The sequence below is a fragment of the Procambarus clarkii genome, chromosome 9, assembly GCF_040958095.1.
Source record: "Procambarus clarkii isolate CNS0578487 chromosome 9, FALCON_Pclarkii_2.0, whole genome shotgun sequence".
Taxonomy (NCBI): Eukaryota; Metazoa; Arthropoda; class Malacostraca; order Decapoda; family Cambaridae; genus Procambarus; species Procambarus clarkii.
In genome coordinates, this window is record NC_091158.1 from 25,891,036 (window position 1) to 25,916,144 (window position 25,109).

Below are 25,109 nucleotides of genomic sequence, written 5' to 3' on the forward strand. Positions count from 1 at the left end.
CTACAAGCTTAGGTGTACAGTTACGGTGCATAAAACATGTAGATATTTATATATAATATGTGTATATAGGGTAATAACACTGCAAAAGGTATTGTTGGGGGAGAAAGTTTAGTGCGTGTGACCTTGAATGAGTGAGGGAGCCGCCAGCCGCCATCTGTGTATAGCGACGACTCTTAGTGCCTGAACTTAACTATATCAGCTTAGCTGTACAGTTGTGGTGAACAAAATATATACATACTTATATATAACGTCTGTATATAGTGTAATAACACCACAACTGGTATTGTTGGGGATGAAAGTTTAGTGCGTGTGACCTTGAATGAGTGAGGGAGCCGCCAGCCGCCATCTGTGTATAGCGACGACTCTTAGTGCCTGAACTAACTATATCAGCTTAGCTGTACAGTTGTGGTAAACAAAATATACACATACTTATATATAACGTCTGTATATAGTGTAATAACACCACAAATGGTATTGTTGGGGGAGAAAGTTTAGTGTGTGTGTTGAGGGAGTGGCAGCGAGTGGCTGGCTGGTGTGTGGCGGTAACTCCTCGTTGCTTTTCGACTCTCAATACCAACTTAGTGGTTCGTTATGGTGACCAAAACATGCCAATACTTATATATAACCTGTGTATAGAGTGTAATAGCAGCAAAACTATTTGTTCATTGTTTTATAAACATAATAATTGAATCACTAATATGCACATCATACTTTTGAGTATAGCGATTATTATCCACTTTTATTATATAAATATATTACAATACACACTATTGAATAATATTACTGCAAAAAAACTAAGAAAAAATCAATCGAAGACATTGAAACAATTAGGTAATAATATCTTTGTGGCAACTCCCATCTGTCAACGCGGGTGACGCTGACCGGGTCTGACGACCGCTCTGTCAACGCCCACTTTTTGCCAGACTTCCTCGGTCAATTGCGCCCAAAATATGTCACCTACGATTTTTTTTTTATTTTTTCCGTGCTCAGGGGACACAAATTAACATGTTTAGAAGACGAAAAAAAATTTTGAATTTTTTTTTTTCTTGCGCACAGGGGTGTAAATGTCACAAGGACCCCTGAGCAGTGTAAGGGTTAATCCGGTTCATCCAGTGGTTGTCGAGATCCAGCATTGGCTGTTTCTTGTTCACAGTAAATTTAAGTTGGTTGAGTTTTGTTGGGTTCCCAGCTATATTAGTGTCTCTTTAAATGAGCGTGCGGATGCTGCTGCCAGGGAAGCTGTCTGCTCTTGTCCCATCTCTCGTAAAGGTATTCCTTATTCCGACTTTTACCCGGTTATCCATTCCTCCATCCTTACCCATTATCAGGCTTGTTGGTCATCTGTTCCTGGTAACAAACTACGTTCTCTTAAAGGTTGTGTGTCCTCGTGGCCGTCCTCCTACCACCGTAACCGGCGATGGGAAACGGCTCTGGTGAGGTTGCGTATTGGCCATACTCGCTTAACTCATGGTCACTTGATGGAGAGTCGCCCTGCTCCTTTCTGTCCTAATTGCATTGTCCCTCTTACAGTCGTGCATATCCTTGTTGAATGTCCTGACTTCCGGGACGAGCGTGTGTCTTGTTTTCCGACCATCCCCCGTGGTCGTTTGTCTCGATAGTATTCTTGGTGACTCGGATACTTTTGATATCGTTCGCCTTATGCGTTTCTGTTCTCATATTGGCATCCTTGGTGATATTTAGTGCTCTCTGATTATCCCACATATTTGATGGCGCTACATAGTCTTCCCGGTTTGGTGCCTTCTTTTGATAATTACTTACTTACTTTTTCTTGTAGGTACAGACTTTCTGTATGAGATATATGTATTGCTGTGTATTTGTGAACAATGATATTAACATTGCTTCCTGTTTCTACCTGCATGTTCCAGCTGGCGCTGAAGACAAGATTGGCTGGGCATTTGGTTTAGGGCTGGAACGATGGGCCATGAAACTATATGGCATTCCAGACATCAGACTTTTTTGGTCCACAGACTCAGGTTTTCTCTCCCAGTTTCATTTTGATGATCCAACAACAAATGTCAAGTATAAAGTAAGTTGTTTTAAATTGCGGAATGTTTTGTGTTTGGTACAGTAATTGTTTTTATTTTAAACAATATTAAATCTTGTATGCAACAAATGGTAATTCTCATTAATAACTGAAGAGTGACTAAGTAATAGACAGTTGACAGTTGATGAATATTAGAGTCAGATTCTATATATCTCTCAATATCTTTGATGACTTGTGCCTCTGAGAACATCTATGCCCTTATTGGGGCAGCAGCATGCTTCTGCTGCCAAGGAATTTCTCATACCTAAAGGTTTTTTTTTATGATTTTAAGGAGCATCTTTGACATATGTCAAAGAATTCTCTCTCTTTTCCATAGTGAATGTTTCACTGACAGATTTACCATTCTTTCTGGGCAGAGCCCCTTCAGCTCCCCAGAGTTATCTAGGCTGATATGTATATCATTAGACTTTGACATCAGTCAGTGTGTATAGAGTTCCAGGCCTACCAGGGGACCACGAGCCAGAACCTGGCCCCCTCAGAGAGGCACGAGGAGCAATGGCCTATAGAAATGCACATGGATTTGGAGCATTCTATGTCTGCCATTGACCAGGCCAGGCACCCAGAATTTAGGTAAGCACCTCAAAACAAGCCCTTTTCTGGTTAAAATGACTAAAATAGACAAACGAGTTGACAGAACTCCCTAAGTGAAAACTAGCACACGAGCATGACGTCACACGAGCCGTGCCGCATGTCTACACAGCTCCCCCCTCCCCAGGAGGGGGAAGGGGAGCTCCAGACCCACCACACCGGCAATCCACCCTCCAGTTCTCGGCTGATGTGATTGTGGCATGGTCATGTGGCTCCAGCTCCCGATTCTCTCTTTTGTGTTGTGCTGTGCCTTGGGTTCAGTACTGCTCTTACGGTGGCGTGCGAGCTGGGAGTAATATTCACAGGTACTCGGGCTGCATGTGCTTAGGGTCACCTTCCCTGAGTGCCCTGCAAGTACCGCCCTTGGGGCTTGGGTTATCTTCCACAAGTAACCTTGGGGTCTACCTTTGTTGGTCTTTTGCTGCTCAGTGATTGACCGCCCCAAGTGTATTGGGGGTTTTCCTCCCTTGTTTACCTTCAGGTAAGTGGTAGTTTTTGCATGGTACTGCGCATCTAGTTTTTACCTCTTACTGTGGCTGGCTCTGTTCCTCCTGGGTACATTGCCCTCTTGCGGGGTTTTTCTTTTTGTTTCTGCCTGATGGAGGGCGGGGTCTGCCTTGTTTCCCTTGCCCCCAGTTACATTAAGGTCTTGACCTCCAGTGTTCGGTGGTACCCCCTGCTTGGCCCCCATGCGTGGACATGTCCCAGAGGTTCAGTTTTAGAAGTTCGTTTGGTAGACTTGGGCGCCAGTTAGCAGTACCCTACCTGGGCTTTCCCTTAGCAATACCAGTCTAGGGGCCCTGGGAAACCCCGCAGTGGTGCACAGAATCCAATGAATGTGACCCTGGGTCCCCTCTCATCTTGTTCGAGTTTGAGGGTTGCTCTGTCCCCTTGTCTCAGGGCGACGTTCATTGTTTTAGCCTCCATCATGCTGCCTGTTTGGGTCAGTGACACCTTCGACCCGGAGTCCTGCAAGCGTTGTTGCTTGTTTGTGACTCAATTCACAAAACCAACCGATGTCATTATTCGGGTGCAGGCAGCTCAGGCATTGCATGCTAGGTATAGGTTGCTGTAACGTGCTAGGTTGGTTGCTTCCCCAGAAGCCCCAAGGCTGCCCGCTTTGCTTATAGGGACCATGGAGGGTATTGATCACTTTGGACTCGGTTCAGTCAGCACCTCCCTCGTTCATTCCCTAGCTGTGGTTTTTCTGCCCCCCCCCCCCCCCCCCAGCCCCTTGCTTCCAACCTCAAAGCGTCGGAGGGCTTTGGAGTCGGGGCAGGGTTTAGAGGTTTCTGAGACTCGGGCAGTTTCAGGGGTTGCCCCTTCCGGGGTGGCTGCAGAGGCATTCGAGTCCATTCCTCCAGCTGTGGCTCCAGGGTCTGACCAGTGAGGCCCCTGCTCTTCCTGCTTTTTTGGCCGCCCTAGCTTTTTCTTGTGAGGCCGGGGTTTTGGAGGATGACTCGCCTCCCGGGGCCTGATGTGGAGGTTCCCGGGGTTGAGGAGGAACTGACTTGGGGGTCTCGGGCCCCATTGGACGCCGCCTGGGTGTTCCAACTCTCAGAGTGGGGCTTTCCGTTACAAGGAGTGGGGTTTTCTTCCCTCCCCCACCCCCCCTTCTGCGTATGAGTTGGATTTGGGTTTGGCTCCTCCCCAGGTTCGATTCCGTATCCCTGCGGGTCCTTCGGTTCCGTCCTTCCAGAGGTTTTCGGCTTCCTGCATCTCACCTACTGAGGTGTGAGCTGCTATTGTGTCTTACCTACTGCGCGACCCGGATTATGCCTCTATAATGGATCCGTCTTTCTTCAGGTTTGGGTCTTCGTCTCCATACTGGGTTTGTTATGAGGTTCCGGAGTCTTCCTGGCTTGCGGACTGCCCATTGTTGTCGTTGGATGATGGAATCCTTTTTTGTCGTATCCACACGCTTGAGTGGTGTGAGGTGTTGATGGTGGTCCAGGTTTACCTGGGGGCGAATTTGAGCACCTTAACCCCTCAACTGCGCAACGCGCCTGCAGGCCCTTGACGGGGGTGCACAACGTGCCTCCGGATATTTATATTTTTAGCGTTCTAGTCAAAACTCCCGTGGCTACATGGGGTTCATATCAGCTTCCTCAAGGCTCTTGTAAACAGACGCCATCTTTAAAAAAAATCATGGGCCACATTCCCAGGTGTGAGAGCCTCAGTACTGAGTGAGCAACCAAGGCTGGCGCACGCAGCATGAGCTCACAGCACTGCTGTTCAGCTTGTGACCACAGCATCGCCTAATAATATCAAAATATATATATAACTTGTATTATTTAGCCATGATAGTATTATAGAAGAGAATGAGTGTGATAATGTCTGTGTACAATGTTCAAATATCAGTGATTCAATGCTGTTCACGATGTTCACAGAGCTAGCCACTGCACCACAGCATTATTTTGTCCATCTAGGATTTTTCAAACGACTTCCTAGGTTCCTTTATGTGGGGGTTTTCTATTTTGCTTTCCCCACTGCAATGTGTATGTCGCCAATGTACATGTGGCAGATGCTTCACGAAGCTGTCGGAATCAGCAGAGAAAATACAAGAGCAACCGTACAGGGCCTAGGAGCAAGGTCGAGTTAGAGTCCTTGAGGGTCTCTTCTCAGACTAGCCCCACCTGGTCCTGGTCCACATTGATCGTTGGAATCTCCTCAATGATTTAACACTTTAAGGGACTCCCAGGGTCCTCATCACATTTATAGTTTAGTGAATATAGGCAACTCGGTGTTGACACCTGGTTGATACCTGGTTGATGGGGTTCTGGGAGTTCGTCTACTCCTCAAGCCCGGCCAGACACCTAGAGCTGAAGGCTTGAGTAAATGGTTGGCAGTATTCAGAAGTGGTTCAACGGAAACACCGCATAAAGCGTAACAGTAGTTTATTTACTAACTTAACCACTAATACAAAGGGTGCTTGATTTACTTTAGATTGGCGTCAGAAAGGCTATGGTTGCATTAGCGAGACTCTTGACATCTGGCTAAACGATTCGGATCCACTCGTGGAGTAACACCTAACTTAACACAATTGACAGCCAATCATTAACACGGCAACCTAACTGCCAGTATGCAAAGGGATCACAAGAGTTCCAACCGGATACTCGGGTAATGATGATATGCAATAACTCACAAATACACTGTCAATGGGACAGGCAATAACATGCACAATAATAATATCACACAATACTAAATGTGTGGTGTATGTGAAGCTCACATTCACAGACGAGTGTAATGCCATGATACCACACAGATAAACACGCATACACCGTTGGGTGTCTTCACCTATAACCTGTGTCAAGTATGAGTAGGTGAGAACTGTTGTTGATCCCTCAGATCAACACAGACACAATAAACAATGACAAGATCTTGTACTTACAGGTAGGGTACCTCTCTTATATACTCACTCACTCAGGCACATTTATGCAAGAACTCGTAGGTGGCCTGACAGCTGGTTCTGCTCATCACGACGTGAGACCATTGACAACAGGCTTTCCCACAAACCGTACTTGACATGGGGGTACTCGCAGGAGGGCGCACTGTATGTCACAGACACATGCACACACTCTGGCACCGGTGGTGAGTAAAGGTGGCGACGTCACGTATTACAGTGAGGGCGGGGGATGGCGGGCTACACGCTCAGAACAGAGTTGCGGCTGGCTGATTATATGGTACCGTGCAGGTACACTGTGGTAAGTCACACACAGATTACTTAGGTGGCGGCACTGCCTTAGTTCACTCTAGGTCACTCACAGACGATCTCCACTTGTCACCGGGGGTTACCTGATACCAGTCTGTTTCGCTCTGGTAATTTGTCACTACTAGGCTTCTAAACAATATATTCACAGTCGCGATTCCGGGCGAGTGTTGGTATATCGAAAAGACGCTGAGTTTAACTTGACGGTGAGGAATGGACGGTGTTCAGTCTATTGGCCGATAGACAGAACAGGACACATCCTCTGTGCAAGGGCTCCCTCACGTGAATGCTCTTGCCTGGGGCTCAGGGCATCTCGTGGGACACACACAAGGGATTACAATTTGACCAATAGCATTGCAGCAAATGAGCGGGAACCAATCATATTGATCGTTCCCTGATCAGTAGCAAAGGTGACGTCATGAACACGTCACAACCACGTCACAGTTGTTATTCTCCATCGCGCCGGTTGAGGCTGACCCCACAAGTCAGACTGTCCTGTCGCCTCGCTGGCGATTCATCTGCTCTCTCACGCTTCGCACCTCCTATGTGTACTCTCTGACCCTGTTGCAAGTATGCTTAACGTCCCTGTATCTACTTCCTGCCTGGCGACCTCCATATTATAAATGTGTTCCTGGTTATGTGGGCATCCTGGGGACACCTAACATGACAGATCACTATCCAGGGTTAACAGAGATAGGGCTTGTGCACGAAGATCAGTGCACTGTGCACTGCAATGAGCCATTCAAGTCAGCTGTGGGAGAATCTTGAGAGACCATACTCTCACACTTTACAAAATAAAATTGTGGTCAATTATTCATTTACAGGATTTAGTGACCAGTATTGTGATAACAGCAGGATTGTGGTGATAATTAGCACTGAGCTTAATATTGTGGGAGGAGGAATTGTGGTGAGGGAGAGAATTGAGGTAGCCTCACTGTGTGTGTGGCAGCCAATCATTTTGCTCATCATACTAGCTTAGTGGTTCGCTATGGTGAATACATATGTACATGGGTATATACAATGTGTGAGTGTATATATACCCATGTACATATGTGCGTAGTATTGTGAGAGGAGGAATTGTGGTGAGGGGGCAAGGGAGAGAATCAAGGTAGCCTCACTGTGTCTGTGGCAGCCACTCATTTTGATCATCATACTAGCTTAGTGGTTCACTATGGTGAACACATATGTACATGGGTATATACAATGTGTGTATATACCCATGTACATATGTGCGTAATATTGTGGGAGGAGGAATTGTGGCGAGGGAGAGAATCGAGGTAGCCTCACTGTGTGTGTGGCAGCCACTCTTGTTTTGCTCATCATACTAGCTTTGTGGTTCGCTATGGTGAACATATTTGTACATGGGTATATACAATGTGTGTATATAATGTAATATCAGCAACAGGAGTATGTTGGGAGGATCTATTTTGGTGAGTGAGGTGACGTAATCGTAGTGTCGTCTGCTGGCTGGTTTGTTATTTCTCAGGCAGTGTATGGTTGCCACTGTAAAGTTTGGACACAATACCGGCTTACTTGCATAGTTCTGGTGAATAAAACATGTAGATAGGTATACATACCATGTGTAAATAGTGTAATAAAAACAATAATAATATGGTGGGAGGATCAATGTTGGCGAGTAAGATCTTGGAGGAGTGAGGGAGACTGGCTGGTGTGGCAGCTGACACTCGCAGAGTTCTGAGTGTGTTGATGGTGAATGTATATAGTGTGTGATAGTGTATAGTGTATAAATAGATTGTATATATACATAAATTAGCATGATGCATGGGAAATATGTGCAACATATATGTACACGTGTCATGCACGTAACACAATGTCTTCGGACAGTACAGATGATCTACTGCTATAATATGGTGTACATCTTCATTATACATAGGATTGTCATGAAAAAACGAATTAAATGTATTTGGATCTGTGCGCAAAAATGAACAAAAATATATTCGTGGCAACTGGCGCATCTTGGGCCCGGGGGCATACACCACGGGCGACCAGGGATTGATGACGTCATGCATGAACTTACAGACCCCATAAGAGCCAAAGTAAGTACAATTTTGACTTTTTGTTAACATATCCATACCTAGGGAAGGGTTTTTGACACTTTAAAAAAAATCCAGAAAATTTATTTCCTGCGCACTGGGGGGATGTTATGTTTCGAAGCCGAGCAGTTGAGAGGTTTTTGCTTGCTTGTTCGCCCCTGCCCTTCTGCGGGATGTGGGCGCGATTCAGCTTCATGTGCAGGTTCCCTCCCTGTCGGCTTTACGTGTGGCTGAGGACTTGCGTGCTTGTGGCTTCTTGGCTTCAGTTTTGCGTTTCTTTTCCCTCCTGGAGCATTATTCAGGTTGGCTTGTGCAGGATGTAGAGGTGCTTGGGGCCATTCCTAGGTCTGGTTGTTATGATCTCAGCCTGCAGGAGAAACGAGTCTCCCTTCTTGAGAGTTATTCAGCAAGCCTGACCTAACTAGAAGGTCTAGCAAATATTGAGGTGATAACCCATATGAAAAATGGTTGGTTGGATATGTGTAACAGTTTGAGATTATGGGCAATGCAGAAGAAAATAGATAAATGACTGGCTAGGAGATGTGGACATTTTGCTGGAGGCGTGAGGCTCGCTTCTGGAGGACCTTGACCTCACTTGAGTGCCAGACATCGCAGGGGGAAGCCGCGCTCCGTTGAGCTCCCGTCAGAAGGGAACCCCTAGTGATATATCTCTAAGAGAAGAGAAGTGTGCAGACGTGCCAGCTGTGGAATCGAGCTGGGGACGTGTGGTCTCAAGTCGTGGACGATAATTAGTGAATATTAAGCCGCCCGGAGGCATTATTGTGGGCCGTGGGAGCGCCCTGACCAGACGCCGTCAGAGGGAAAGCGCCCTCGACCAATTAATCTGTGGTAAGCACGATATACGCCAGTTCATAGTGATCACTTGTAGTTGGTCGTGTGCCCAGCGACAGTAGCAATGTTTATTTATAAGTTAGACATGTTTTAATAAGGCAGAAAGCCTGAAATAAGAGAGTGGAGAGGGAGGAACACGGAGCGACGTCCGCCCCCTCTGAGCGCTGGCGGACGACTGAGGGAGCCTGGCTCCGGATGGAGGAAGACCCTCCCAGCGAGTGAGGACCGCCGCCAGGCGAGGTGGAGTATGGACCCGCCCAAAACGGGGGAGTCCACTCTCACTGTATGTAGAGGACAGATAGAGGTTTGAGGCAAGCATATTGTGTGGTTATTTTTGTTTATGTGTTAAAGGGGAACATTTTATTGGAACGTCGATGGGTTGCAGGTTTGTCTTTGGGGAAGAAGTTGCTGAGAACTTCGAAGCCAGCAGATGAAGTAGCTGATGAGACTCCAAGGTAGCGGAGCAGAGGACCTCGAGCTGTGAGGAGAAGCAGCAGTGAAGAGGAGTGTCACGTGCTTCTGCAGAGGTGGAGAAGTACCATAGTTGCTCGGGGAAACTTCATGGTGTAGCAGCCAAGAGAGCTGTGGAGGAATCTAGCAGAAGGGTGAAGCACCGTAGGTACTCAAGGAAACTTCATGATAGCAGCCTGGAGGAGCTGCAGAGGATCCTGGTAGTGAAGCCCGGAAGAACCTAAAGATATTAGGGTAGTGAACTTCCAGAGGTGGAAGGGGAAGTTCTGGTGGATTACTTGTAGGGAGTTGATAGTGTTTGGTTGTCAGTAGCGTGCAAGACGCAGTGAGAGGTGAGTGACTGTTGGCATTCTTATGTCAAGGAGTTTTTTTATACTGAAGTTTAGAGTTGCAGTCGTAGGCTTGATTACCTACAGATGTATGTGCTCGAGGACTGACAGTGATCGATTAATCATTGTTGTGTATCAATGAACATTTATACTGGTATATGTTATTGCATTCAAATGCTGATTTTCTATATATACATTATCTTGCTGATAGTGCAACAGTGTATGTAGGCTTGGTCAACTTGAGGAGGTTAATAGTATCAGGTGGTGAACCAGGAGATAGGATACCACTTGATAAGCTGATAATAGAGTTCTGATGGTATTGGAGTGCAACCTGATTGTGATATTATAGAGTATAGGATTCATTATTATTATATGTGTGTATGTATCGTGTATGTGCTTTGTCCAGTAAATGTGTCACAATTTGCTGGTGTTTGCCCTTGTCCTAGTGAGGCTTCCCAGGAAGTAGTGAAGAAGGAGAGAGAAAGAGAAAGGACCAAGAACCACTGCTGTGGACAGGGTAGGAGGTAATACTAGTAAGTCATAGGGGGATTGAGGAGATCATATCTCATAAGGAGAGAGTGGGGAGTCACAGCGGCTCGAGTGGGTGTGTGCACGTGACAACGAGGCTAAGTGTTGGAGCCGCATCCCCTGAACGTGTGACGTTGAGCCCCTCTCCAAGAGCCAGAAGCGCCAAGGGTGATCTCCTAGTATAAGCACTCTGCCGAGTTGTGGGTTGGGTTGTCCATAGAGAAGGATCAACGACGACAACACCAACCAACCCACAGTCTATAATAGGTGCTTTGGTCTTGGCTGCTTGTGCGTTGTCTGTGCTGCTGAAGCTGTTTGTGCCGATCTTGCGGGATGCGGTGTCCTAGTTTTTCGCTGCGTGTCTCATGTGTCGGCAGGCTGTGCTCGCCTCATCCTTGGCATCTGCTTGGGTCCTGGCTCATAAGTTTTCTTAGCCCTTTTATCCCTTACTGTTTGCGAACTCTGTGGTTGAGCAGTATTTGCAGGCGGCTTCTTCAAGCTGTCGTCCGATGTCCGACTTGTTGGACATCAAACGTCAGGGGGGGGGGGGCAAGGGGGTTCCTTCCGGAAGGGTTGTGCCAGGGCTCGGGGTTTCGATTGTCGGGGTAGGCTACAGGTGCCAGGTTCGGAATCGGCACTGCCTTCGGTTCTGTCTGCGTCTGGTCGGCGTGGTGAATGCTCTGTGTGCAGGTCGGGCTCTCGTAAGGCGCGTCGGCCCTTTTGCAGTTCGCCCCATTGACAGGGCGATGGGGGAGGGGGAAGCTTTCTCTGTTCACTTGCGCCTGGTCTCATGATTTGTGGGCTTTTTGGGTCGTTTCCCGACGCCTGCGGTGGCATTGGGTGGTCTCCTTTGGGGGGGTTCGGGAATGGTGGGGCAGGCCTCTTCTCCTGCACTCTGTCGGGTCATCTCAGATTAGGTGTGCTTGAGCGTTATCGAAACAGTGACGTCTTTCAGGTGGGTTTCCAGTACCGAAACGGGACTATGCGGACCTGCGGTTTATTCTGGACTTGTCTGCTTGATAACGGCAACCATGATGCCGGAGCCATCATGGTCTTTGGACCGGGTGCTCTCCTTTCTCTCTTCTTGGTTTGTTGTGGCCCCCTTCGGCCCAAGATTGTTTTGAGAGGGCTTTGTTTTTGTTGGCTTTGGCCTCTGAGGGTCGAGTCAGTGAGCTTCATGTTCTCTTCCGACACAGGGGTTTATGCTCTTTCGAGCCTGATGGCCATTTTGTTTGTTTGCAGCCGCCTCCTTCTTTTCTGGTGAAGAATAAGACGGCTGGTTTCCGGAGGGGTCCTTGGGTTGTTGATGCTTGGTTGGTCATGCCAGTGGTGCATCATGTGTTGTGTTCAGTGGTGGTTCTTCGCCGCTATGTATGTGCAACTGCTTCTGTGTCTGGATGCGCTTTGGGTGGACCCGGTTTCCCTCATTCCCTGTTTCAGGGCTCGGGTCTCTCAGGTTGTCCGCTGGGTTATTACGTCTAGCCAGCCTGCAGTCTTATCCTCGTGCCCATGATGTTCGGAAGTTTGCAGTTCTCGCTGAAGTCTTTGGTAACATGTCTTGGGTTGACATTCGGGCACGGAGGTTTTGGCTTTCGATCTGGGTTCTGTCCGCCCGTTATTTGGTTAATGTTCTGATCCTCAACAACCTTGTGTGGCTCTGGGGCGCCTGTTGCAGCCAGCTCTCTCGGCTTCGTCTTGAGGGACACAGTGCAAATGCTTTTTGGGTAAGTCTCTGTTTTACTTATTTGTGGGTATCTAGCTCTAAGGAGCAGACAAGGGCTTCCTTCAGAAAACCAGCATTGAATATAACAAAACGCCATTTTCTGGGTGAGCCTCGGAGACTCCCTGGCACCCTCCCTCCCTCCGGTTGGTGGTTTTATTTTTGTTTACCAAGTTTTGTTCAAATTGGTAGGCAAGAAGCCGGCTTGGGTTTGTGGGGGGGGGGGGCTCGGTTTGATGATGTTTTACTTATTGCATTGTTTTTCTTGAGTGGAGTTCTTGGACTCTGTTCGGTCTTGGGTTGCAATGTTCTACCAGTTGCAGTTGGTTTTGGGTGCCTTCCCTGGTCGATGGCAGACATAAATACTGTATACTTTCATAAAGTGCAGTTTTCATAGACCGTGCCTCTCTGAGGGAACCAGGTTCTGGCTTGTGGTTCCTGGTATGCAAGGACCCCATGTGACTGGTGCCCAAGACTAATACAGCATATATCAGTCCGATAACTCCAGGGAGCCTCCTGGACTCACCCAGAAAATGGCGTTTCATCACATTCAACACTGGTTTTATTATCTCATAATTTTTTCCACTTTATTATCCATGGTAGTTCTGGATTTATTTCACTGCATTACATATAATGCAGTGAAAACTTAATGGGTCTTTTCCTTCATTTTCATCACTAATGTATGCATCGCATAATACTTTCGTCTGTTAATAGTGGGTTCGCTTGGGCACGATGGAAACGAACTCATTCTTCCAGTGGGTTTCCCGCCTGTTTTCATTGCGCAGGCCTCCAGTTCATTCGGGACTTGTCCCATCTGAATCTGTGGGTTTATTGCCCATCCTTTCGGATGACTACTTTGTCTCAGGTCCGTCTTCTGTTGGAGCTGGGGGCTTGGCTGGTGTCCCTGGACCTCAAGGACGCATATTGGCACGTCCCGGTTCATCCGTGGTTCAGGGACTGGCTCAGTTTTGATGTGGGGCATCGAAGTTACCGCTTTCATTGTCTTCCCTTCGGGTTGAATCTGGCGCCTCGCGTTTTTACACGCCTTACTTGGGTCATGGTGGCCCGCCTGCGTTTATTAGGTATTCGGGTTCTGGCCTACCTCGATGACTAGCTGGTGTGGGCTCCCAGCCAGTCCTCGTGTCTGCTCGCCAGAGATTTGGTTCTTTCCCAGCTCTTCGGGTTCCTGGTAAGCTGGAGGAAGTCCTATCTGGTTCCCTCTCATGTTCGGTCTTGGCAGGGTCTTGTGTGGGACGCTTGAACCACTTCCTTGTCTATTCTTCCAGTGGCTGCTCTGCTTCGGCTGCGTTCCCGCCTTCATCTGTTCCTGAAGGGCTCTCGGGTTTGTGCGGGAGCCTGAACTTTGCCATGATGGTCTTCCCACCAGGTCGGATGTGGCTTTGTCGCCTGTTCTGGTTCCTTCTGGGGCGTCCCTTCTGCCTCTCTCGCGACCGCTGGGTTCGGCCTCCGGGGGTTTTGTGTCGGGTTACCTTGAGGTTACCTTGAGGTGCTTCCGGGGCTTAGCGTCCCCGCGGCCCGGTCGTCGACCAGGCCTCCTGGTTGCCGGACTGATCAACCAGGCTGTTGGACGCGGCTGCTCGCAGCCTGACGTACAAGTCACAGCCTGGTTGATCAGGTATCCTTTGGAGGTGCTTATCCAGTTCTCTCTTGAACACTGTGAGGGGTCGGCCAGTTATGCCCCTTATGTGTAGTAAACAATTAGGATACCACAGTGCCTCCAGGGAGGATCGAACTCCCGGCCTCTGGTTTACTAGACCAGTTGCAGTTTACTAGACGGGTTGCTGCATCGCCAGCATCCTCTTCGGGTTTTGGGGGGTTCAGTGCCTTCACGCCTACCCGAGCCCTCGCTCGATGTGCTCATGGACACATCATCTCTTGGCTGGGGCTTTCTGACCAGTGCTCACCAAGGGGCAGTGGGAGTCTGTCCTTCCGTCGGGCTCACAGCACAGTGCAGGAGTTCACGGCTGAGTGGACTCTGGAGAATTTGGGTCGTTTGCGGATCAAGGATCTGGCCCATTCAGACTGTTTCCTGGTGGATCATTGCCTGAACCGCGGTGGTTCAATGCGGTCCTTGGCTCTTTGGGCTCTTTGAGACTAGTTGTTTTCGGGTGACTCCTCTGCTGAGTTCTTGGGGTTTGGCTCTCTTGGCAGTTCACGTTCAGGGGGTGTCCAATATCCTACCGGACGGCCTGTCCCACTTCCTTCCCCTTTCCATGGAATGGACGGTTGTCACCGAGTCATTCATTTCGCTCTGCCGTACATTCAGGCCTCCTGAGGTGAACCTCTTCGCGTTAGCATGATCGAGGCAGTCTCCCGGTATACATGGCACCCTTCCCCAACTGCGAGGCAGTGGGTGTCGATGCCTTCAGGTAGGACTGGGCGAGGTGAGGTTACCTGTACCTCTTCCCTCCAGTTCAGCTGTTGCTCCAGGTCCTGGCTCACTTGGAAACTTACCAGGGAAGAGTTGTCTTTCTGGCTCCTTGGTGACCGGCCCAGCCTTGGTTTCAGGCGCTGCTTGCTTGGTGTCCGAACCCGAGGGTCTACCTGCAGCTCCTCCTCTTTCAGCAGATCAGTCCTGCCTGTTATGAGGCTGGATCGTTCTTTTCCTTGAGTTTTTGTGTCTGGAGTTTCTGATTCGAGTTTATTACCACTTCTATTGTGCGCAGGTTTCTTCGTAGTTGGTCTCCCACCTGCGTGCTTCATTTAGGCGGCAGTATGAAGTTTCCTGGCTTTCCTTCCGGTTTTCCTATCACTGTGTAGGTGTACTTCGGTCTCTGATAGGGTTGTTTTGTTCAACCTTTTGTGGTTGTTTTAAGACCATCATCTTATCCCGAATACTGTCTCCTCATTTCGTGCAGCGCTGGCGAAGCCGCTTTGCTTGTGTTCAGTATTGATGTTACATCTACTCTGTTCTGCAAGCTGTCTCGTGCATTGTTTCATCTCTGGCCTGCTCATGCACCGCCTGAGCCATCCTGGTCTTTGGACCTGGTGCTCTGTTTTCTCTCCTCGGTTTTTTGTGGCCCCTTTGGTTCAGGATTGTTTTTCTAAGGCTCTTTTTTCGATTGACTTTGGCCTCTGGAGGTCGGGACGGGGCGCTTCATGCTCTTTTCCGGTGCAGGGGTTTCTGCTCTTTTGATCCTGGTAGTAGGTTTGTTTGGTTGCAGCCATCTCCTTTTCTGGGGTATAATGAGTCTGCTGCTTTCCAGAGGGGTCCTTGGGTTGTTGATGCTTGGTTGGTCAGGCCGGGGATGCATCATGTATTGTGTCTGGTTGCGGCTCTCCACAGTTATTTGCGCACTATGGCTGCGGTGGCCAGAGATGCGCTTTGGGTTGACCCAGTTTTCCTTCTTCCCGGTTCCCAGGCTCAGGTCCCCTCGGTCATCTGCAGGGTTATCAAGTCTAGCCAGCCTGCGGTCTGTCCTCGTGCCTATGACATTCGTAAGTTTGATGCCTTGACAGCCATCCTTGTCAACATGTCTTGGGTTGACATTCGGGCACAGGGTTTTTGGAAGTCGAATTGGGTCCTGGCTGCTCGCTACCTGGTCAGTGTCCTTGGACCTAGTAGGGCCTGCGTTGCATTGGGTCGGCAGTTGCAGCCAGTTATCTCGATTTCGCGTTGAGAAGTGAGGACTGACCGCCGCCCAGGTAAGTCCCTGTTTTTTCTTGTCTTTGCTTAGTTAGCTCTGGGGAGCCAATGGAGCTCCCCCCAGAAGACCAGCGTTGAATGTAATGAAACGCCATTTTCTGTGAGTCCAGGATGCTCCCCCGGCATCCCTCCTTCCCTCCGGTCGGCGGTGTTTTTCATGAGTTATGACATCTAGCTTAAGAACTGAAGGGTGGATCACTGGTGTGAGGTTCTGGGGCTTCCCCTTCCCCCCTCCCGGGGACGGGAAGTTGCGCAGACAGCGGTGCGGCAACGTGATGACATCATGCTCGTTTGCTAATTTTCATTTGAGGAGTTCTGTTCACTCGTTCAGATTTCAGTAGCAATATTTTCACCAGAATAAGGGTTTGTTTTGGGGCGCCTACCTTTCTGGGTGCCTGACCCGATCGATGGCAGACATAAAATGCTCCCAACCACATAGAGGTTTCTATTGGCCATTGCTCCTCGTGCCTCTCTGAGGGGGCCAGGTTCTGGCTCGTGGTCCACGGTAGGCAAGAACTGAATGCACATTGACTGATGCCAGAAAGCTATTACATCCATATCAGCCTGGATAGCTCCAGGGAGCCTCCAGGACTCGCCCAGAAAATGGCGTTTCATTACGTTCAACTTTTTTTTTTTTTACAGTTAACTATACTCTCAAACAAGATTTTAATGAAATGAAAATGAACATTATATGCCATTTTGAGCCTATGATCAATAAAATAAAAAATGTGTGAAATTTTAAATTAGTTTATTAATTTGAAATTTTTGAATTTTTCAACTTTTTGTTTACATATGTTATATTTATTTTTTTCTGTTCGTGTTCATAAGTGGTTCATAAGTGGTACATAAGTGTATACATAAGTGTATACATAAGTGGTACATCTAGTGATGATTTGGTCCATACCCAAGTGAAAGGTTGCTAACTATTGGTTAAAGTGTAGGTAAACGCAAGCTGCAGATGTAGATAGATAAGTAGACATGTAAAAGCTTAACCAACCTGTGCTAATTTACCTTTAATACATGCTCATGTTTGCAGACTGTGAGTAAATTCATGCAGTGCAGCAATGATATCAGCTTCTGGCTCCCAGTGGATGGCCATTATCACTCTTCAGATTTCTTTGACCTCGTGCGAGCAGTTGGAGGTGACATTGTGGAGCAGGTAAGGTTACTTTGACCTCGTGCGAGCTGTTGGAGGTGACATTGTGGAGCAGGTAAGGTTACTTTGACCTTGTGTGAGCTGTTGGAGGTGACATTGTGGAGCAGGTAAGGTTACTTTGACCTCGTGCGAGCTGTTGGAGGTGACATTGTGGAGCAGGTAAGGTTACTTTGGCCTTGTGTGAGCTGTTGGAGGTGACATTGTGGAGCAGGTAAGGTTACTTTGACCTCGTGCGAGCTGTTGGAGGTGACATTGTGGAGCAGGTAAGGTTACTTTGGCCTTGTGTGAGCTGTTGGAGGTGACATTGTGGAGCAGGTAAGGTTACTTTGACCTCGTGCGAGCTGTTGGAGGTGACATTGTGGAGCAGGTAAGGTTACTTTGACCTCGTGCGAGCTGTTGGAGGTGACATTGTGGAGCAGATAAGGTTACTTTGACCTCGTGCGAGCTGTTGGAGGTGACATTGTGGAGCAGGTAAGGTTACTTTGACCTCGTGCGAGCTGTTGGAGGTGACATTGTGGAGCAGGTAAGGTTACTTTGGCCTTGTGCGAGCAGTTGGAGGTGACATTGTGGAGCAGGTAAGGTTACTTTGGCCTTGTGTGAGCTGTTGGAGGTGACATTGTGGAGCAGGTAAGGTTACTTTGGCCTTGTGTGAGCTGTTGGAGGTGACATTGTGGAGCAGGTAAGGTTACTTTGGCCTTGTGCGAGCAGTTGGAGGTGACATTGTGGAGCAGGTAAGGTTACTTTGGCCTTGTGTGAGCTGTTGGAGGTGACATTGTGGAGCAGGTAAGGTTACTTTGGCCTTGTGTGAGCTGTTGGAGGTGACATTGTGGAGCAGGTAAGGTTACTTTGGCCTTGTGTGAGCTGTTGGAGGTGACATTGTGGAGCAGGTAAGGTTACTTTGGCCTTGTGTGAGCTGTTGGAGGTGACATTGTGGAGCAGGTAAGGTTACTTTGGCCTTGTGCGAGCTGTTGGAGGTGACATTGTGGAGCTGGTAAGGTTACTTTGACCTTGTGTGAGCTGTTGGAGGTGACATTGTGGAGCAGGTAAGGTGACTTTGGCCTTGTGCGAGCTGTTGGAGGTGACATTGTGGAGCAGGTAAGGTTACTTTGGCCTTGTGCGAGCTGTTGGAGGTGACATTGTGGAGCAGGTAAGGTTACTTTGACCTCGTGCGAGCAGTTGGAGGTGACATTGTGGAGCAGGTAAGGTTACTTTGGCCTTGTGCGAGCTGTTGGAGGTGACATTGTGGAGCAGGTTAGGTTACTTTGACCTTGTGTGAGCTGTTGGAGGTGACATTGTGGAGCAGGTAAGGTTACTTTGGCCTTGTGCGAGCTGTTGGAGGTGACATTGTGGAGCAGGTAAGGTTACTTTGACCTTGTGTGAGCTGTTGGAGGTGACATTGTGGAGCAGGTAAGGTTACTTTGGCCTTGTGTGAGCTGTTGGAGGTGACATTGTGGAGCAGGTAAGGTTACTTTGGCCTTGTGCGAGCTGTTGGAGGTGACATTGTGGAGCAGGTAAGGTTACTTTGGCCTTGTGCGAGCTGTTGGAGGTGACATTGTGGAGCAGGTAAGGTTACTTTGGCCTTGTGTGAGCTGTTGGAGGTGACATTGTGGAGCTGGTAAGGTTACTTTGACCTTGTGTGAGCTGTTGGAGGTGACATTGTGGAGCAGGTAAGGTTACTTTGGCCTTGTGCGAGCTGTTGGAGGTGACATTGTGGAGCAGGTAAGGTTACTTTGGCCTTGTGCGAGCTGTTGGAGGTGACATTGTGGAGCAGGTAAGGTTACTTTGACCTCGTGCGAGCAGTTGGAGGTGACATTGTGGAGCAGGTAAGGTTACTTTGGCCTTGTGCGAGCTGTTGGAGGTGACATTGTGGAGCAGGTAAGGTTACTTTGACCTTGTGTGAGCTGTTGGAGGTGACATTGTGGAGCAGGTAAGGTTACTTTGGCCTTGTGCGAGCTGTTGGAGGTGACATTGTGGAGCAGGTAAGGTTACTTTGACCTTGTGTGAGCTGTTGGAGGTGACATTGTGGAGCAGGTAAGGTTACTTTGGCCTTGTGTGAGCTGTTGGAGGTGACATTGTGGAGCAGGTAAGGTTACTTTGGCCTTGTGCGAGCTGTTGGAGGTGACATTGTGGAGCAGGTAAGGTTACTTTGGCCTTGTGCGAGCTGTTGGAGGTGACATTGTGGAGCAGGTAAGGTTACTTTGACCTCGTGCGAGCAGTTGGAGGTGACATTGTGGAGCAGGTAAGGTTACTTTGGCCTTGTGTGAGCTGTTGGAGGTGACATTGTGGAGCAGGTAAGGTTACTTTGACCTTGTGTGAGCTGTTGGAGGTGACATTGTGGAGCAGGTAAGGTTACTTTGACCTCGTGCGAGCAGTTGGAGGTGACATTGTGGAGCAGGTAAGGTTACTTTGGCCTTGTGTGAGCTGTTGGAGGTGACATTGTGGAGCAGGTAAGGTTACTTTGACCTTGTGTGAGCTGTTGGAGGTGACATTGTGGAGCAGGTAAGGTTACTTTGACCTTGTGTGAGCTGTTGGAGGTGACATTGTGGAGCGGGTAAGGTTACTTTGGCCTTGTGTGAGCTGTTGGAGGTGACATTGTGGAGCAGGTAAGGTTACTTTGACCTCGTACGAGCAGTTGGAGGTGACCTCGTGCGAGCTGTTGGAGGTGACATTGTGTGCGAGCTGTTGGAGGTGACATTGTGAAGCAGGTAAGGTTACTTTGGCCTTGTGCGAGTATTTGGAGGTGACATTGTGAAGCAGTTAAGGATACTTTGACCTTCTGCGAGCAGTTCGAGCGACATTGTGTAGCAGGAAAGATTACTTTGACCTCGTGCAAACAGTTGTTTGCACCACTCTCAGCAGATAGGATTACAGTATTGTAGTGAGAGCGAGAGGTGAAGAGGCACCACAACATCTGTTTTGGTTCATGGTGCGGCACTAGTTCATGCGGCACTGGTTCATAGTGTGACACTAGTTCAATGTGTGGCACTGGTTCATGGTGTGGCACTGGTTCATGGTGTGGCACTGGTTCATGGTGTGGCACTGATTCATGGTGAGGCACTGGTTCATGATGCAGCACTGGTTCATGGTGTGGCACTGGTTCATGGTGCACACTGGTTCATGGTTGGTATGGGGGGAGCTGGTTGGCCGAGCGGACAGCACACTGGACTTGTGATCCTGTGGTTCCGGGTTCGATCCCGGGAGCTGGAAAGAAACAATGGGCAGAGTTTCTTTCACCCTATGTCCCTGTTACCTAGAAGTAAAATAGGTACCTGGGTGTTAGTCAGCTGTCACGGGCTGCTTCCTGGGGGTGGAGGCGTGGTCGAGAACCGGGCCACGGGGACACTAAAGCCCCGAAATCATCTCAAGATAACCTCAAGATGGTGTGGCACTGGTTCATGGTGCACACTGGTTCATGGTGCAGCACTGGTTCATGGTGTGGCACTGGTTCATGGTGCAGCACTGGTTCATGGTGCACACTGGTTCATGGTGCAGCACTGGTTCATGATGTGGCACTGGTTCATGGTGCACACTGGATCATGGTGCAGCACTGGTTCATGGTGCAGCACTGGTTCATGGTGCAGCACTGGTTCATGGTGCACACTGGTTCATCGTGCAGCACTGGATCATGGTGCAGCACTGGTTCATGGTGCACACTGGATCATGGTGCAGCACTGGTTCATGGTGCAGCACTGGTTCATGGTGCAGCACTGGTTCATGGTGCACACTGGTTCATGGTGCAGCACTGGTTCATGATGTGGCACTGGTTCATGGTGCACACTGGATCATGGTGCAGCACTGGTTCATGGTGCAGCACTGGTTCATGGTGTGGCACTGGTTCATGGTGCACACTGGATCATGGTGCAGCACTGGTTCATGGTGTGGCACTGGTTCATGGTGCACACTGGTTCATGGTGCAGCACTGGTTCATGGTGTGGCACTGGTTCATGGTGCACACTGGATCATGGTGCAGCACTGGTTCATGGTGTGGCACTGGTTCATGGTGCACACTGGTTCATGGTGTGGCACTGGTTCGTGGTGCACACTGGTTCATGGTGCAACACTGGTTCATGATGTGGCACTGGTTCATGGTGCGGCACTGGTTCATGATGTGGCACTGGTTCATGGTGCGGCACTGGTTCATGATGTGGCACTGGTTCATGGTGCGGCACTGGTTCATGATGTGGCACTGGTTCATGGTGCAGCACTGGTTCATGGTGTGGCACTGGTTCATGGTGCACACTGGATCATGGTGCAGCACTGGTTCATGGTGTGGCACTGGTTCATGGTGCACACTGGATCATGGTGCAGCACTGGTTCATGGTGCAGCACTGGTTCATGGTGCAGCACTGGTTCATGGTGCACACTGGATCATGGTGCACACTGGATCATGGTGCACACTGGATCATGGTGCAGCCCTGATTCATGGTGTGGCACTGGTTCATGGTGCACTTCTCGTTCATGGTGCAGCACTGGTTCATGGTGCAGCATTGGTTCATGGTGCGGCACTGGTTCATGCTGTGGCACTGGTTCATGGTGCAGCTCTCGTTCATGGTGCAGCACTGGTTCATGGTGCAGCACTGGTTCATGGTGCAGCACTGGTTCATGGTGCACACTGGATCATGGTGCACACTGGTTCATGGTGCACACTAGTTCATGGTGCAGCACTGGTTCATGGTGCACACTGGTTCATGGTGCACACTGGTTCATGGTGCAGCACTGGTTCATGGTGCACACTGGATCATGGTGCACACTGGTTCATGGTGCAGCACTGGTTCATGGTGCACACTGGTTCATGTTGCACTAGTTCATGGTGCAGCACTGGTTCATGGTGCACACTGGTTCATGGTGCACACTGGATCATGGTAAACACACGTTCATGGTGCACACTGGTTCATGGTGCAGCACTAGTTCATGGTGCAGCACTGGTTCATGGTGCAGCACTGGTTCATGGTGCAGCACTGGTTCATGCTGCACACTGGTTCATTGTGCAGCACTGGTTCATGGTGCACATTGGTTCATGGTGCAGCACTGGTTCATGGTGCACACTGGTTCATGGTGCACACTGGTTCATGGTGCACACTGGTTCATGGTGCAGCACTGGTTCATGGTGCACACTGGATCATGGTGCAGCACTGGTTCATGGTGCAGCACTGGTTCATGGTGCACACTGGTTCATGGTGCAGCACTGGTTCATGGTGCAGCACTGGTTCATGGTGCACACTGGTTCATGGTGCACACTAGTTCATGGTGCAGCACTGGTTCATGGTGCACACTGGTTCATGGTGCAGCACTGGTTCATGGTGCACACTGGTTCATTGTGCAGCACTGGTTCATGGTGCACATTGGTTCATGGTGCAGCACTGGTTCATGGTGCACACTGGTTCATGGTGCACACTGGTTCATGGTGCACACTGGTTCATGATGCAGCACTGGTTCATGGTGCAGCACTGGTTCATGGTGCACACTGGATCATGGTGCAGCACTGGTTCATGGTGCAGCACTGGTTCATGGTGCACACTGGTTCATGGTGCAGCACTGGTTCATGGTGCAGCACTAGTTCATGGTGCAGCACTGGTTCATGGTGTGGCACTGGTTCATGGTGCACACTGGATCATGGTGCAGCACTGGTTCATGGTGTGGCACTGGTTCATGGTGCACACTGGTTCATGGTGTGGCACTGGTTCATGGTGCAGCACTGGTTCATGGTGCACACTGGATCATGGTGCACACTGGTTCATGGTGCAGCACTGGTTCATGGTGCACACTGGTTCATGGTGCACTAGTTCATGGTGCACACTGGTTCATGGTGCACACTGGATCATGATGCACACTGGTTCATGGTGCACACTGGATCATGGTGCACACTGGTTCATGGTGCAGCACTGGTTCATGGTGCAGCACTGGTTCATGGTGCAGCACTGGTTCATGGTGCAGCACTGGTTCATGGCGCAGCACTGGTTCATGGTGCACACTGGATCATGGTGCACACTGGATCATGGTGCACACTGATTCATGGTGCAGCACTGGTTCATGGTGCAGCACTGGTTCAATGTGCAGTACAGGTTCATGGTGTGGCACTGGTTCATGGTGCACACTGGTTCATGGTGTGACACTGGTTCATGGTGCAGCACTGGTTCATGGTGCGGCACTGGTTCATGGTGCGGCACTGGTTCATGGTGTGGCACTGGTTCATGGTGTGGCACTGGTTCATGGTGCAGCACTGGTTCATGGTGTGGCACTGGTTCATGGTGTGGCACTGGTTCATGGTGTGGCACTGGTTCATGGTGCAGCACTGGTTCATGGTGTGGCACTGGTTCATGGTGCAGCACTGGTTCATGGTGCAGCACTGGTTCATGGTGTGGCACTGGTTCATGGTGCAGCACTGGTTCATGGTGCGGCACTGGTTCATGTTGTGGCACTGGTTTATGGTGTGGCACTGGTTCATGGTGCACACTGGTTCATGGTGCAGCACTGGTTCATGGTGCACACTGGATCATGGTGCAGCACTGGTTCATGGTGCACACTGGTTCATGGTGCAGCACTGGTTCATGGTGCAGCACTGGTTCATGGTGCACACTGGTTCATGGTGCAGCACTGGTTCATGGTGTGGCACTGGTTCATGGTGCACACTGGATCATGGTGCAGCACTGGTTCATGGTGCAGCACTGGTTCATGGTGCAGCACTGGTTCATGGTGCACACTGGTTCATGGTGCAGCACTGGTTCATGGTGTGGCACTGGTTCATGGTGCACACTGGATCATGGTGCAGCACTGGTTCATGGTGTGGCACTGGTTCATGGTGCACACTGGTTCATGGTGTGGCACTGGTTCATGGTGCACACTGTTTCATGGTGCAGCACTTGTTCATGGTGTGGCACTGGTTCATGATGCACACTGGTTCATGGTGCAGCACTGGTTCATGGTGCACACTGGATCATGGTGCACACTGGTTCATGGTGCAGCACTGGTTCATGGTGCACATTGGTTCATGGTGCACTAGTTCATGGTGCAGCACTGGTTCATGGTGCACACTGGTTCATGGTGCACACTGGTTCATGGTGCACACTGGATCATGATGCACACTGGTTCATGGTGCACACTGGATCATGGTGCACACTGGTTCATGGTGCAGCACTGGTTCATGGTGCAGCACTGGTTCATGGTGCAGCACTGGTTCATGGCGCAGCACTGGTTCATGGCGCAGCACTGGTTCATGGTGCAGCACTGGTTCATGGTGCAGCACTGGTTCATGGTGCAGCACTGGTTCATGGTGCAGCACTGGTTCATGGCGCAGCACTGGTTCATGGTGCACACTGGATTATGGTGCACTGATTCATGGTGCAGCACTGGTTCATGGTGCAGCACTGGTTCATGGTGCAGCACAGGTTCATGGTGTGGCACTGGTTCATGGTGCACACTGGTTCATGGTGTGACACTGGTTCATGATGCAGCACTGGTTCATGGTGCGGCACTGGTTCATGGTGTGGCACTGGTTCATGGTGTGGCACTGGTTCATGGTGCACACTGGTTCATGGTGCAGCACTGGTTCATGGTGTGGCACTGGTTCATGGTGTGGCACTGGTTCATGGTGCAGCACTGGTTCATGGTGCGGCACTGGTTCATGGTGCAGCACTGGTTCATGGTGCAGCACTGGTTCATGGTGCAGCACTGGTTCATGGTGCGGCACTGGTTCATGTTGTGGCACTGGTTTATGGTGTGGCACTGGTTCATGGTGCAGCACTGGTTCATGGTGCACACTGGATCATGGTGCACACTGGTTCATGGTGCACACTGGTTCATGGTGCACACTGGTTCATGGTGCAGCATTGGTTCATGGTGCACACTGGTTCATGGTGCAGCACTGGTTCATGGTGCACACTGGATCATGGTGCACACTGGTTCATGGTGCACACTGGTTCATGGTGCACACTGGATTATGGTGCACACTGGTTCATGGTGCACACTGGTTC

At 49.6% G+C, this 25,109-nt stretch overlaps 1 protein-coding gene across 2 annotated transcripts in view; it reads left to right on the forward strand.

Moving 5' to 3' along the window:
* PheRS-m (Phenylalanyl-tRNA synthetase, mitochondrial) overlaps positions 1–25,109 on the forward strand; it is a 279,883-nt gene that overhangs the window by 179,609 nt on the left and 75,165 nt on the right. For both annotated transcript variants that reach the window (XM_045754931.2, XM_045754932.2), the window contains 2 exons: positions 1,887–2,047; positions 17,020–17,142. In XM_045754931.2, the coding sequence (XP_045610887.1) occupies positions 1,887–2,047; positions 17,020–17,142 (284 nt within the window). The remainder of the gene's footprint in view (positions 1–1,886; positions 2,048–17,019; positions 17,143–25,109) is intronic.